The sequence below is a fragment of the Brienomyrus brachyistius genome, chromosome 6 (genome assembly GCF_023856365.1).
Source record: "Brienomyrus brachyistius isolate T26 chromosome 6, BBRACH_0.4, whole genome shotgun sequence".
NCBI classification, from domain to species: domain Eukaryota; kingdom Metazoa; phylum Chordata; class Actinopteri; order Osteoglossiformes; family Mormyridae; genus Brienomyrus; species Brienomyrus brachyistius.
Window position 1 is genome coordinate 9,907,999 of NC_064538.1, and position 15,024 is coordinate 9,923,022.

A 15,024-nucleotide genomic window follows, 5' to 3' on the forward strand; every position below is an offset into this window, starting at 1 on the left:
ACCCTTGTTTTATCTGGTTTTATCTAGTGGGATTGTAAACATACGGGGAAGATATTACTCCTAACTCCGTATTGGTGAAATTGGTATTCATTTGCTGAATCATTACAGATATCAAATTTACGATCAACTTTTTTAGAATAAGTTAATTAGTTCCAGTCCATTAACTGTAGTCATGAGTGATTTTAATTTAAGTCCGTTAAACAAATATATGATGGACGTGACATGTACTTTTTGAATTGTAAACGTACAGTTTTTGAAAGAGCAGAATACTGCGGTTCTACTGGACATAATCCAACTCAGTAACGAAATAAAATGTTCAAACGCGTCACGGCTTAAAATTCAGGTAGAGAGTCGCGCTCCGCTTGCTTGGATGTTATAAAAGCGGCTGCCAGCTCTTTCAAACTGGCCTTAAACGGGTGGTTTTCCCCCCAGCAGCTCCAATCGGTCGCCCTCTTTTACTGTCTGATCCGATCGTGCTGTTGTGGGACAATCATGCACTCTCTTTTCTTTCTTCTGTTGTATTGAGTCAGGTTTATGGTAATGAGAAGCCCACAAGGCACGGGAGTAGTAGGAGCCATTTTGTACAAGTCATTCAAAACAGCGGAGGAGTGCAAAGCATAAGCGAGTGAATCAAACTCTTCTGGGCAACAGCGAAAGCATGGATTTAACCCACCAAAAGAGACGGAGTCGAAGGAAAGTTTGAGGGACGGACACGATAAATATACGGCAAGCGAAGGAGACATGAGGGAACTGTGTTCAGCGGAGATGATCTTCACTAAGGGGTACGTACTGCTTGTTGTTACCGGGCTACTGAAACTCGTTGCTTTGTCGGAAAGCTACAACGTGCACATCGGCGAGGATGTGCAACCTGGAACCATAATTGCAATTACAAAGCTGAGTAGGAATTGCACCCTGGACCAAGTAATTTCCCCTAAATTTACGCGGACCTTCTTACGGATCGATGGGGTGGCAGGCACCGTGTTGGTTTCGGAGGCACTAGATTGCAGCGGTATCCCATCTAACCCTTTTACAATTTACACTACCGTGGACTGCACAGACGCATCTATCCCTGGATTCAGGCACCTGATAACCAGCCGCTACGACGTGCACGTACACGGCACCGATTGTCGCAGTAAGCGTGGGAAAAAGGCGCAGCGCGATGTAGATATAATCAGCCTACTGGATGCCCACAATCATCAGCCTAGGTGCTACGAATCTGGAATTCCGCTGTTTCGAATATGGGATCTCCTGCCCACCTCCAAGGTTCGCGCCGGTTTCCAATGCCGCAAAGTCGGCGTTCCCGAATTGCACTTCTCGGCACAGAGGTTAGTGGCTTCTAAGCGGTTCTGCTTGAAACTTGGAAAACTGCGTGAGATGGATTTGCGTTGCCGGAGCTGTTCATCCACGGGGTTGTGCCTTAGCATGGAGGAACTGAGCGGAGCTGTTCAGGGAGAACCAGTGTCTGTGCACTGGCGAATAGGTATTGGGTCATTTGGGCAGGACCACTTAAAGAGAGTCCTTCAGAAGGCTGCACATTCAACTGCAGGCATAGCAAACCGCAGGAAAAGGAATGTTAACACAAGCCCCCAGTTCCAGCCGCCCATGTACCAGGTATCTGTACCGGAGAACAGGCCGAATGGGACACCTGTTGTGGTGCTGAAAGCTGTAGATATTGATGAGGGGGAAGCTGGTAGGCTGGAGTATTTTATCGATGCACTATTCGATAGCCGCTCCAACAGTTTGTTTGCAGTGGATTCTGTCACTGGTGCTGTGACCACGGCTGAAGAGCTGGACCGAGAGACAAAGTCGACGCACGTGTTCCGGGTGACAGCAGTGGACCACGGCACTCCACGGCGCACAGCCATGGCGACCCTCACAGTCACTGTGAGCGACACAAATGACCATGACCCTGTTTTCGAGCAGCAGGATTACAAGGAGAGTGTGCGGGAAAACCTGGAGGTGGGGTATGAGGTCCTTACAGTGCGGGCAACTGATGGAGATGCCCCAGCCAACGCCAACATCCTTTACAATATCCTCAATAGCAATAGCTCCAACAGTGTGTTTGAGATCGACCCCAGGTCTGGGGTGATTCGTACTAAGGGACCAGTAGATCGGGAGGAGATAGACTCCTATATGTTGTTGGTGGAGGCCAACGACCAGGGTCGCGACCCAGGGCCACGTAGCTCCACAGCTACCGTCTACATCTCAGTGGAAGATGACAATGACAACGCCCCACAGTTTAGCAAGAAGCGCTACGTAGTGCAGGTGCCTGAGAACACGCCCCCCAACTCCCACATCCTACAGGTGACCGCCACAGACCGAGACCGCGGCAACAATGCGGTGGTGCACTTCAGCATCATGAGTGGAAACACCCGGGGCCAGTTCTACATTGATGCACAGACCGGTAAGATGGACTTAGTCAGCCAGCTGGACTACGAGGCAAACAAGGAGTACACGCTTCGCATCCGGGCGCAGGATGGCGGCCGACCACCCCTCTCGAACATTAGTGGCCTTGTTACTGTGCAGGTGCTGGATGTCAACGATAATGCTCCTATTTTCGTCAGCACCCCCTTTCAAGCTACTGTCCTAGAAAATGTGCCTCTAGGCTATTCTGTCATCCACATCCAGGCCATTGATGCTGACTCGGGAGAGAACTCAAGGTTGGAATACCGGCTTATTGAGACAGCACCTGGTTTCCCATTCTCCATCAACAACAATACTGGCTGGATCGTGGTGGCAGCTGAGCTTGATCGAGAAACCGTTGACTTCTATAACTTTGGCGTAGAGGCTTGTGATCATGGCTCCCCCCCCATGACCTCTACTGCGAGTGTGAGCATGACCATTCTAGATGTGAACGACAACAACCCTGAGTTTACTCAAAAGTTCTACTACATGCGGCTGAATGAAGACGCAGCAGTGGGAACTAGTGTAGTCACAGTGTCAGCGGTAGACAGGGACATCAACAGTGTGGTAACATATCAAATCTCCAGTGGCAACACACGCAATCGCTTCTCCATCACCAGCCAGAGTGGTGGTGGCCTAATCACTCTGGCACTACCTCTGGATTATAAACTGGAGCGGCAGTACGTCCTAGTGGTTACAGCCTCTGATGGCACGCGCCTTGACACTGCCCAGGTGTTTGTCAATGTCACCGATGCCAATACACATCGGCCTGTATTCCAGAGCTCCCATTACACTGTCAACATCAACGAGGACCGACCTATTGGTACCACAGTTGTGGTCATCAGCGCCACAGATGAGGACACAGGCGAAAACTCCCGCATCACTTACTATATGGAGGACAGCATCCCACAGTTTGACATTGATCCTGACACTGGCGCTGTCACGACAAAGATGGATTTGGACTATGAGGATCAGGTCTCCTATACACTTGCCATCACAGCTCGCGATAATGGTATTCCGCAAAAGTCGGATACGACATACCTGGAGATTTTGGTCAATGATGTGAATGACAATGCTCCTCGGTTTCTTAGAGACCACTACCAGGGATCGGTGATGGAAGACGTTCCTGCCTTCACCAGTGTGGTGCAGGTCTCTGCCACAGATCAGGACTCTGGGCTGAATGGGCGCATCTTCTATACTTTTCAAGGTGGGGAAGATGGTGACGGTGACTTCATCATCGAGTCGACATCAGGGATTGTACGTACTCTGCGTCGGTTGGATCGTGAGAATGTGCCAGCATATAACCTTCGTGCCTTTGCAGTGGACAAAGGTCTCCCTGCACTGAAAACGGTCGTGGACATTCAGGTGAGTGTCCTGGATGTCAATGACAACCCACCAGTGTTTGAGAAGGATGATTTTGATATTTTTGTGGAGGAAAACAGTCCCATTGGCTTAGTGGTTGCACGGATAACGGCCTCTGATCCAGATGAGGGGAGTAATGCCCAGATCATGTATCAGATTGTAGAGGGCAACATCCCAGAGGTCTTTCAACTAGATATCTTCTCTGGAGAGCTGACAGCCCTGACGGATTTAGACTATGAGACTCGCTCTGAGTACATCATTGTGGTGCAGGCCACCTCTGCTCCTCTTGTGAGTCGTGCCACAGTACGTGTCAAGCTGATCGACAAGAATGACAATCTGCCAGTGCTCAAGAACTTTCAAATAGTCTTCAACAACTATGTTACCAACAAGTCCAGCAGCTTTCCAACTGGGGTAATTGGACGGATTCCAGCGCATGACCCAGATGTTTCAGACCTGCTGCAATACCATTTTGAAGTAGGAAATGAGCTGAATTTGGTGATCCTCAACCAGAGTACAGGTGAGATTCAGCTCAGCAGCGCATTGGACAACAACCGTCCCCTGGAGGCCACCATGAGAATCTCTGTGTCAGGTAGGATCACCATCTTCTGTATGTTTTTGGGTCTCAGTGCTGATGTTGAGATTTTGTCATGGTCATGATATAGGTCATGCTGAAAATGATGTGTTCTTATAGTAATTTTGTGAATTATCACTCTTTAATGGTAAGAGAGGTTCATATTGCAGGACTTGTAGTATGAAGTTGCTTAGCTGAAATCAGTGAAAACTGTGTGTGTGTGTGTGTGTGTGTGTTTTGAGAGCATTCAGGCAGCTAGTCTGATGAAACTGTAGCATGACTGCTGTTACTTCCTGTTAGGTGATAAAAAAATCTCAGACACCACTTATGGTCTGTGAGATACGATCACTGCAGTCATACTGCAGCACTTCATACTGATTTTATCGTTTCTCTTAATACGATTTATAAGCATAGTGCCTGCCTTGAAACCTCCATGTTAAAGCTTTCGTTTAATTGGCAGCAGTTAAATAACTGAGGTAACAAGATGTGATTAATGAAGCAATGCTGGCAAATGTGTCCTTGTGGTTATATTGCCAGTTTCAAATGACTCCCTTACCATCCATCTCCATGTGCTTCATATTAAAATTAAAAAGTGCATCGCAGTGTAGCCCACAGAAGGACTTCTGGGTAAAGCCCTGTGGTTCAGTGAATCTCATTTGATGTTTGCAGTTATAATGAAGGTGACTGACATCCCTGTGCCCCAGGGGCCATGTGGTTGATTGTCTCAGTAAAATGTGTTGATAACACATGAACTTAATTTATTTGCCTTATTAATCACAGCAGTTGTTGTCTTGCAGTTGTACTCATTGTGAAACTCTAATTGCTGCAGTACCGGGTGACCATGTGTTCTCTCTGCATTTAATTTAGTTATGAATTATTTTAATTTAGGAATGACAGTTAGGCTGCCATGTGGACAGGAAAACAGTTTTTATTGTGTTAGGACTCTTGAAACACTGCATGTGACAGACATAGAAAACGGGTGGATAGGTGGATATTTTTAGGTATTAGTTATCATACCATGTTTCTTGTAGACAAACAAAACTAACTGCAGTGCAACCTGAAAAGATGCACGGAGATTTTCTGGTGGAAGAGCTTCTTAATACCACGTCATGGACCTGCTGATAGCTCGAGATGATTGGTGGAGATGATCGCCCCTCATTGGCAAGTAGGGCAGCAGGTGGCACAGTTGTTAAGGGCAGACCGTCTGCCTCAGTGCTTTGCTGCACATGATCTAAATTCTTGTGACAGTTCCATCTGAGATGTGTACGTTTTTTTTTTCTATCTTGTACCAATTGAGTACCTCCAGATTAATAACAGTGATGATAGTCTGATCCTGAACGTCAGTGGAGATGTACAGGGAGGTGTTGCTTTGACTGCCCAAGGTTGATTATCTTGCATATTTGGGCCCATTACAGTGGGTCTGCATTCTCTGAGGCTGTTTGAGCTTCCCTCCTTGGGGGGGGGGGGGACGAGATTGGTGGGATTTTCCTGGTTACAGACTGATGCCGTAAGCAGTGTCGTGGGAGCACAGGTGGATGAGGGGGCAATAACAGCCAGCTCTGAGTCCTGGGGGGAGGGGGCAGCTGTAGCTCATAGTGTCCAATTAGGAGCTCGGTTAGTCTACCGGACCAGCACCTGCTGGAATATGTGTGTTGGCACCTCCCATGGAGAGCTGGGGGGAGGGGCTTTTCTCTTTATCACTTTTTTTTTTTTAACGCCTGTGTAGGGGAGGGGGAGGGAATGAGGTTCAGAAGGACAGACCGTGTTCGCGGGGCATTTAACAGAGAGAGATCTGATTTCCTTTGTTTTGCCAGCTGCCAATGCTGGGTGAGAGTCCATGAGACCCCAGCCTGAAGCTTATTGTCCAGGGCAGCCAGCTCTCCCCACTACTCTCTGCTCCTAACGCATTCAGCTCCATCATCTCTGTTGGAGATTTCCAACCCCCCCCACCCACCCCCCAATTTCTCATGGGCACAGCCATCAGCAAGCTGTCTTTCCCCAGGACAGTTGGGGGCTGTGAGGCAGGCAGGGCTGGATGATTTGGGTCGATGCTGGGGGTGGGGGGTAAAGGAGAGGACAGTCTGAATGTAAATGACCTTTGGGGGGTAGGGGGTGGACACTGCCTAGGAGCGAGTGACCTGGCCTCCACCGTGAAAAACCTCTTTAAAAAAAACAAAGAAAAAGAGAAGACAATGGCCAGCCACGGTGTTGTTAATAAATATGTCAAAAAAACTGTAACAGGCCTGTGTTTGCAAAGAATTTAATTCCGCTCACATTGATCTGTACTAATCAACTGCAGAAGGCTAAGCTTTTTATTGAGAGTGATTTGAAATGTCATTTATACAGCTGTACTAATTGCATTATTATAAATTTTTCATTTGCATAAGCACATTGTTAAGCTTATTCTCACACACCCCATCTTGCTGTGCTTTTACACACACACGCACATATATGCAGTGCAAGCTTGGACTCTTATTGCAGGGTCAGGCTTTCTAGCCAGCATCCGTGGAGCATATTGGGGGGGGGGGGTTTAAGGGCTTTGTTCACGGGCCTAAAGGGGACTTGACTATTCCGCCAAGGCTGAAGCTCAAGCCGATGACCTTCCAATGAAGGGCACAAAGACCTAATCATCCAGCCATACACGGCTCCTGTAGCACTTTCTCTTTTGAAATAGCAGAAAAGGTAACAACTAGGTCACCAGGTCACTTTATTACCATGGGTCTCGCTGTCTGCTTAGTACTGACCTTAGCTCAGCGAGGTCTGACAATTTAAGCATAACCACACGACATGTAGCTCACCTGATGCTGGTGCCTAAAACAAACAGGATTGTGTACGGGGCTGTTTACACAGAAAACTCTGTTGGCTGATTGTGGCAAGAATCAATTGGTTAAGCTGAACTTTTGTATCAAGAGTGCTTATTAAATTACTAGTAGGTAGCCTACCATAAATTTTTATAAAATTTCTTTTTCAATTTTTTTTAAAACGACTTAATAAATTCACTATTGACTATTACTTTATTACTATTTGTATTTTTTTGCACATTTGAAGTAAAATGAGCCAGTTCACAGCCGTTCTTTCCTTACTTTTCCACTGTATAGCCTGCTGGGTCTCGAATCGCATGCTTCAGTGTTTACAATTATTTTGAATATGTAAGTGAATGTGAAGATTTTTGCACAGTAAGATCCTGACTGTTTAAATTATGTTAATTGAACTCTTTTGAACTCATAATGGGTGCTGCTTTCCGTTTTTTTTTTCTAAATAAAGGTATGATCAGGGGCAGTAAAATTCTTTTATTTTATTTATCTTTAATGTTAATTGGTGGTGCAGTCGTTAGCACTGTTGCCTCACATCTGAGTTCGAGTCTCTACCAGGGCTGTGGAGTTTGCATGTTCTCCCAGTGTTACCATGGGATTTCCTCTGGGTATTCTGGTTACCCCCCCCCCCCCCCAGGCCAAAAACATGCTGAGATTAAGGTACCAAATCGCCCGTAAGTGTGCCTGTATGTGTGAGTGTGCCCTGCACTGGGTTGGCACCCCATGCTGGTTTTCATCTTGTCTTGCGCCCATAGGATCTGTGACTATGAATAAGATAAGCAGTTCTGGGAAATGGAATATGTTGTTTTTAACTAATCAGAGATATGTTTAATTATCTGAAGATGCTGAAGTCCAGCCAAGTAGTTAGCTTAAAGTAGGGCTGCCTAAATACAGTGTAGAAAATCAGAATTATAACAGCCGGGATGTGTCAGTAAATCATAAAGTGTTTCCTCTAGTCATTAGAGTATTACTGATTCATTGATTACATTTGCAGTTAAATGTGCTGGGTGAGACATGGTGAAAAAGGGTTAACAACAATGTAACGATTAGGAATCATTTGTCTAAGACAGGTATGGTAGGGAATGGGAGAGTTTGCTCTGCAGGTAAGTTTTAATCCTCACTTTTGCGATACAAATAAAGACTTGCCCTTGATTAACTGAGGCAGGTGCAAACCAAGTAGATTTAAAATATTTTTTCAGGTGCGCCTAGCAGAGATACTGGAATTGGGGGGGGCGGGGGGGCATTGCTACGCTGGCTTCACACCGTGATGTCTGTCAGCCATCGGCATGATGGCACTGTCCATGGGCCCAACCCATCCGGGTAAAATTTAATTACAGTGGAATTTGCAAGAATGATTTAATTTTGCTGGATGCCAAAACAAATTTAGAAGGAAACGCATAAGAGTATTTTGAGTTTTTCTTTTTTGCCACGTAAAAGGTTAACGGACAAGTTTGGTGGCACCTATTGTATTATTAAATCTAGTAACATATACATCACATTCTAGTAACATTAAGGTCTCACTCATTCTGCTAATGCTACCCTAAGTTATAAAGTGAGAGGCGTATGATTGGAATTTCTGCCCAAATTAATTCGCTGAATAAGTTTTAGAACTCAGATCATGTCTTGACCTGTCAAAGACTCTGCAATGGCTGGATTAAATAAGAATTTTAGCAATGTAGCTTTATGCCTAATGCAGAGCTAGTTTAGTCAGTAGCATGTCTGCATGTTAGATGGTGTGGTTTTCTTCAAGCATCTGCAAACAGGGCGAATAATAAGATTCTGTGGTGTATTTTAAATTTCACGGACAGGCCCTGCATCTGCCGTAGCCTGAATATCCTTTGCCTGTTAGAACCACTCGCTGTAAAGAACTCTGGACAGTTTCTCTCCTAAAAAGATGAGTGTATCTGTAGTAGCATGAATCCGAACTTTCTCAGCCGGTTTTGACTACCTAGTCTGTTGAGGAAGCCCTATCAAGGGATTGAGCCGATTGCCCAGGGTGACAGGAGTCTGAGAATGTTCTGGCTGTGTGCCTGAGTCACTCAGAAAGTCGTCTCCTGTTGAGCGAACATCAAACTGTTCAAAAGTCTCCTTCAGATCTAATGGCGCTTCTCCATTGGAATACAGGAACCAACCCATACCCGAGCCGTCCCATGAAGAAATGCTAGTTGCGGCATAGTTCCTGCTTGCTCTTCGATAAAGGCGTCGCCAGGCTTGGAGAGTGATGGTGGCATAAAAAGCGAAGAGACATTTATTTTCTTTTCACACGGTGCACATCATGATTTATTATGTGCTAATTCCTGCCAGGTTTCGGCTGGCCGTTCTGTGACAATCGCCGTCTTAAGCATCAAACACTAGCAGAATTTTATAACATTTCAAGTATGTGGCTGGAAATTTTCATGCTCTGAATTATTGGGAATGCATCGATACATCGTGGTCTGAGATACTGCTAATATTGAATAATATATAGAATATGCACCTTTTCCTTCAAATAATCCATGTACATCCAGAACACCTTGGTCTCCCTGCATTTAGACCAGTCAGATTGTGGCAACACAACCAGCTCGGTTCATTCACGCTTTCGTCCCAGGGCCATGTCAGCAGGCTGGAATACATTGCAACCGAGAACCGTCAGTTCGCGGTATGGCTCGAGAACGACTTGGTTCTTGGTAGCAATGGAAAAAATCCGTAAGAGGCAGCCTTGAAACCCCCCACCCACCTCCCATCCCCTCCAAAGTGGGAGTTGATATGCTTTAAGTCATTTTGGTGCACAATGAGGTCCCCCCCTTCCTAATGTCATTAAAAAAGAGGCACTGAGGTGAAATCAGGGATGCTGTTCCCCACGGCAGACATCCGGACCCAGGGCTGGGCTGTGGGCCTCCTAGGTTTTTGTCACGATTGCCTTTGTATAATTAGTTTCTCTGCTTGGCTGAGTAGCTGTGACAGTGAGACGGCGAGCTGCCTTAGACGCAGGAAGATGTGTCTGCTGTGGATGGAGTTCAGGCCCATGGGACTGGCTCTGCGCTGACCCCATCACAGCCTGATCCTGACTCGAACCCCAATAACAGAGCCTGGGTGCCCCGTTCCTTCTGTGGTTTTTCTTCCAAAGGCATGAAAATGTTTTCATTAGAGGGAGTTTGCATGTCTAGTAGTTCGTCTGATTTTTATGTGACAGCTTGGGCAGCCATGGGAAAATGCTGGCATTTGGTTGAGCCTAGCAGTTGCAAGGGGGGGCGGGGGTGAGTGTGGTGTCACAAGCCATGGGGCCGTTAGCTTAACAAGTCAGCGAATGGAACATCCCCCAATGCAGGGGTGCTCTCTGGCGCCCCCACATTTAGAGCAGTGTTATGGCTTAATCCCGTTACTGCTCACATCCCTCCAGCGCGTCCTGCTCCGCCCTTTCTCTACAGATTGGCTGCCACAAGGAAGTGGCTCACCAGTTTAGGGACATGTCCTGTGATCTCTGCGTCCCCAAACAAAGGCCCACATTTCCACTGTTTCCATTCTTCTCTCTTGTAGTAGTTTCTTTTTTCTTGTCTGTTACTCAGTGATGCCCATAAAATAATCTGGGCAGTTTATAAAAAAAAAATCTTTGTTTCTCTTAGCGGCTCCGCAAAGCTTTCTTGGCAGTCGTCAGCGGTGTCTGTTCTGGGTTGGGATCAGTGAGGCTTGAGCTGATCACCCTGTTGATTGCCAAACCAGTTTGGCCCATTGGGGGTCAGCGGTTACTTCCTGCGTGGCATTTCTGCAGGCTGTGCCTCTTTTACAGTTTCACAATCCAGTTATTTACCGATCTTAGCAGAACAAATGTCAATTAGTGGGGTAAACAGTCTCCTCATTAAGCCCCCATAATTAAGTGGATTACCGTTCTTTTCTTTTTCCTTTTTGGTCACTTGCTGAAAGAGTGCACTAAACGCTGAAGCGGGTACATTCACCCTGTGGCCTGTTCACTGGGAATTGGCAGTGTTCCGCACTAAAGACAAGGTTGCTTGAAATGCGATTAAAAATGAAAGCTTTTTGCATTTGCAATAAGACAAAATATGTACCCCCTGCAAAGTTTCATCATTTTAAATATGTTTAGGCAAGCACACATCGGATTCTGTTTTAAAAGAACACTTAAGATTATTGTATATAGTTCATTGTATAGTCAATTATGTAGCTGTAAATTGCCCATAATGTGTGTGTGTGTGTGTGTGTGTGTGTGTGTCTCTGTTTCCTTTGATGACAGTCTGCCCATGGCCCCCCCTGCCTTGCGCCCTGTCCTGTCTGGGACAGGCTCCAGGCCCCAAACCCCACTGCGACCCTCTACTGGCAGAGTGGTAAATGGACGGATATATAGCCAATTATGTAAAGCAGGCCTAGGCAACCAGCCATGAAATTTCTCTTAATAAACTACAGCATTAAAAATTAAGAATATCCTGAAAGAAATATACTGCTTTTGCGAGGCAGTGTGATGACTGATACCTTGCAGCTTTTTACACTGCAGTCTAACTGGTGAGGATCAGAGTTACCTTTCTTCACAAGGGATACCTCTGTTCCTTTGCAAACACAGCTGGTGATGTGAGGGTGGCACGTGGCTCACACAGATTAATTCACACCTCACGTGCAACCTGAAGCAATTTGTTGTCAAAACAGGAAGCTCAGCAGTGAAAGTAAACAGCCTAAGTGAAAGTTAGCCTACAGCTAACTGTTGCCCAACCCAACATTTTATTTTTTCCCCGCAATCAAATGTGAACAATATATGGAGAAGATGGGAAACACTTCAGCCCTGAGTCTCCAGTTTGCTTTGTTACACCTTTTGTCAGATGCATGGACTGTCGTGGTGTGAGCCTCTGTAAGTGTGACGACTGTCCCCGTTTCACCTACCCTGATGCCGCCATTAGTGTTTCTCGCCTTTTCTGATTACGCACCGCGATTCTTTGGTTATTCGCCTCAAGCGCGATACGAAATTTTTACATTTAATGAAGCTTTTTCCTGTGGAGTGCTGGTGCATTGTGGGTGCCTACCGAACCTTCACAGGCAGAAATTTGGATTTAGTGAGGATACTATACTGTAACCAAGGAAAGGGAATAGTATGTCAGATACACGTTTCATATGTGGTCCAAAGTCATACCGAGTGCCACAGACACCTCTTTGCAAACATGCTAAGTACAGGTTGGACATTCCAGAAGACGGTGGATTCATGGTGCCTTATGTTTCCCTCAGTTAATGAACGGGTCGGGTATGTTGGCAGAGAACCACTGCAAAAATGCTGATGTAATACGCACTCTTTGTTACCTTTTGCACTGACTTATTTTAAAAATACGTGTTTTTATAAAAAATGTTTAGACAAACCTCCTTCCGTCAGATCATATCCTTACTGTTGTAGCAGTGCTTCTTCCTTTCCTCCGTATAAAAATGTGTTTTTCTACAGCTGTATTTCTGTTCTGCTTCTGTTGACCCTTCGTGGCTTAGACGTCGTCCCATTGGAGGTGAGGGGCCGTCGCTGGAGCCCTGGGCTAGTTAAGCCAGTCCGCAAAACAAACCTTCCAAATGTGAAGGGGTCACAGGTGTTGTCACGCTCGGCGTCTGCGGGTGAGGCGCACGGACGGGGCGAGTGGGCAGGAAGCAGGCGAGCAGGCAGAATCAGGGCAAACGGGGATTTATTCAAATGACGCGGACTCGGGAACATGGCACGCCGACTAACATCAGGTAACATCAATGACGGACACCGCTAACAGGTAAGACCAGGACTTAAAACCAGACAAGACTAATCAAAGTAATGAGATACAGCGGGGTACAATCAGGGAAATACACGTGGGAAGGCAGGGGGCGTGGCACACACGAGGAGCGGACGAGCCGGGCATGACAGGTGTGACCTCTGGTGTTTTTTTTAGTTTCCTGCTTCCAGGGAGGTTGACCACGTAAACCATCAGGTTATTCAATGGGCCACTTGAATTCTACACTGTTTTGCATTTTTGGACAACTTTCGTTCGAAATTCGTTCGAAGTGTTCCTGTTTTTCGAAAAGCTATGCCGTTCAAATGGAAGCTTGTAAAGATTGTTCCCTCCCTTCCAGAGAAGCGGGTTAAATAGCTGAATAGCAGCTGGTAAAGCCGTTCATATATATACGATGCAACTGATGGAATCAACGTTGTATTGATTGCTATTTTGGCACAGGGTTACCAAGGTGAATTTTTTTTCATTTGATCTGATCCCACCCACAGTCCATGATTGGCTGACATAAATATGATGCCGCGTGGTTGGTCAGCAGAACTCATTATGCATGTCATGCTTTGCACCATATCATGGTTTAAATGGTGTAATTTGATGTATATTTCTGTTCTTCTGTTAATAGTAAATGTCAAAACCATGGATGTTTCGTTAGGTGGTAACCATGAGTGTTGCTTAAATTGTTGGCACCCTTGTCTCTGCCGTTTCTAGTATTCAAACCTATAGTGCCTGTTAATAAAGAGAGCAACTTTCATTTTAAAAGAGCTGTCATCTGTCATTAATATCACTGACACACTATATTTATTTGTGCCCTGTATGTGGCTCTGCTACATTGGAAACATTCTGTACCAAACGAACAAGATGGCAGCATTGTTTTATGTACGTGAAAGATTGTTCCTTCTGACCTCTTAGCGTTTGTTTTGCCAGAAGTCGTTTGTTTTGCCGGAACTCGTTTGAAGTATCCAGCCACCTTAAGGTCTTCCCTGCGTGTTTGGGGTTTCCTCTGGGTCTGGCCATGGCTGGCCAATGGGGTTTTGTTAGGGAATATGAGGCGACTGTGGTTAATCGTAGGATGTAACCCGTGTGGGAAGGAAAGGGGACAGGCAATCGGCAGACGTATGTGGTAACCCTAGAGCTGCAGCCTTCTGGTGCAGCCATGATGCCTTTGCCTTCGTAACATATTTTATATTACAACAGAGAGGCTAGAAATTACTGGCAGCATTTCAGTCTGGATGTGCGAGTTAGAAATAAGGCTCCAGTGTCCTTCTATTGTTATATTACTTTTAGTTGCAAAGTAAAATAAACGGCACAGTAAATTCTCAGTTTCTAGCGTCTGTGTGTGTTAGAATGACAGTTGAGTTTCTGTTTTTTGTGTGTATTACAACTATGAGTATGTCTCCTAATATGGATAAGTCTTGTGTTGGCACTGAGGAAGTTACCTTGATTTTACACCAGCATCCCCTCACCAAGCTTGCGGTCTGGGAAGTGATAGGAAAATGCACCCCCAACCTCACCCCATCCAATCCAAGCGTAATCCCCCCCCCTCACTGCAGCCAAATAAAAAACCCCAGCTTTCACCATTTGTTGCCCCCATTTGAATGAGAAAGGAGTATTCTGGCACTCTGGGGGCGGTGGGGGCTTGTGGAATAAAGCAGGGTTTTGTCTTTGTGTGGGAGTTTATGACAAGCTGAGCCGGCTTTAGAGAACCTTCCCGCAGCCTCTGACTCCCCCACCATTCAGGCAGGGTTAGGGTTGACTCTGCGTTGTCACCCCGATGGCCCCATATTCAGACCCACTGAGGGGTGTGACCTCATATCTGTCCCTCTCCGCTGAGGACCCTGACAGTGCCATCCCTTTGTCTGCATTTCTTGGCCACAGATGTAGAAAAGAACTTCTTTCCATTCTGCTTCTCCTCGGTAAGGAATGCAAGGAATGCACATTGTGGCAGGGAAAGTGGTGTAGGTGACAAGGAGGAGAGTAGGGTAACCTGTAGCCTCTAGAGAGTAATGGGACAGCAGGCTTATGGCATAAGGCATTGCCTTATTATCATAAGGATACCGCAAGCTGACCTGTATCCCAGAAATGGTAGGGGTACCGCAGATTGACCTGTATCAATTATATAAAAAATCGACCATTTAATTTGATGATTTATTGAGTGATTGAGTAA

At 46.0% G+C, this 15,024-nt stretch overlaps 1 protein-coding gene across 1 annotated transcript in view; it reads left to right on the forward strand.

The window, feature by feature from the left end:
• The first annotated feature begins 294 nt into the window (after nucleotides 1–294).
• LOC125744550 (cadherin EGF LAG seven-pass G-type receptor 2-like) overlaps nucleotides 295–15,024 on the forward strand; it is a 48,848-nt gene continuing 34,118 nt past the window's right edge. The window contains 1 exon segment of the mRNA XM_049016519.1: nucleotides 295–4,354. Within this exon segment, the coding sequence (XP_048872476.1) occupies nucleotides 742–4,354 (3,613 nt within the window). The 5' untranslated portion in view covers nucleotides 295–741.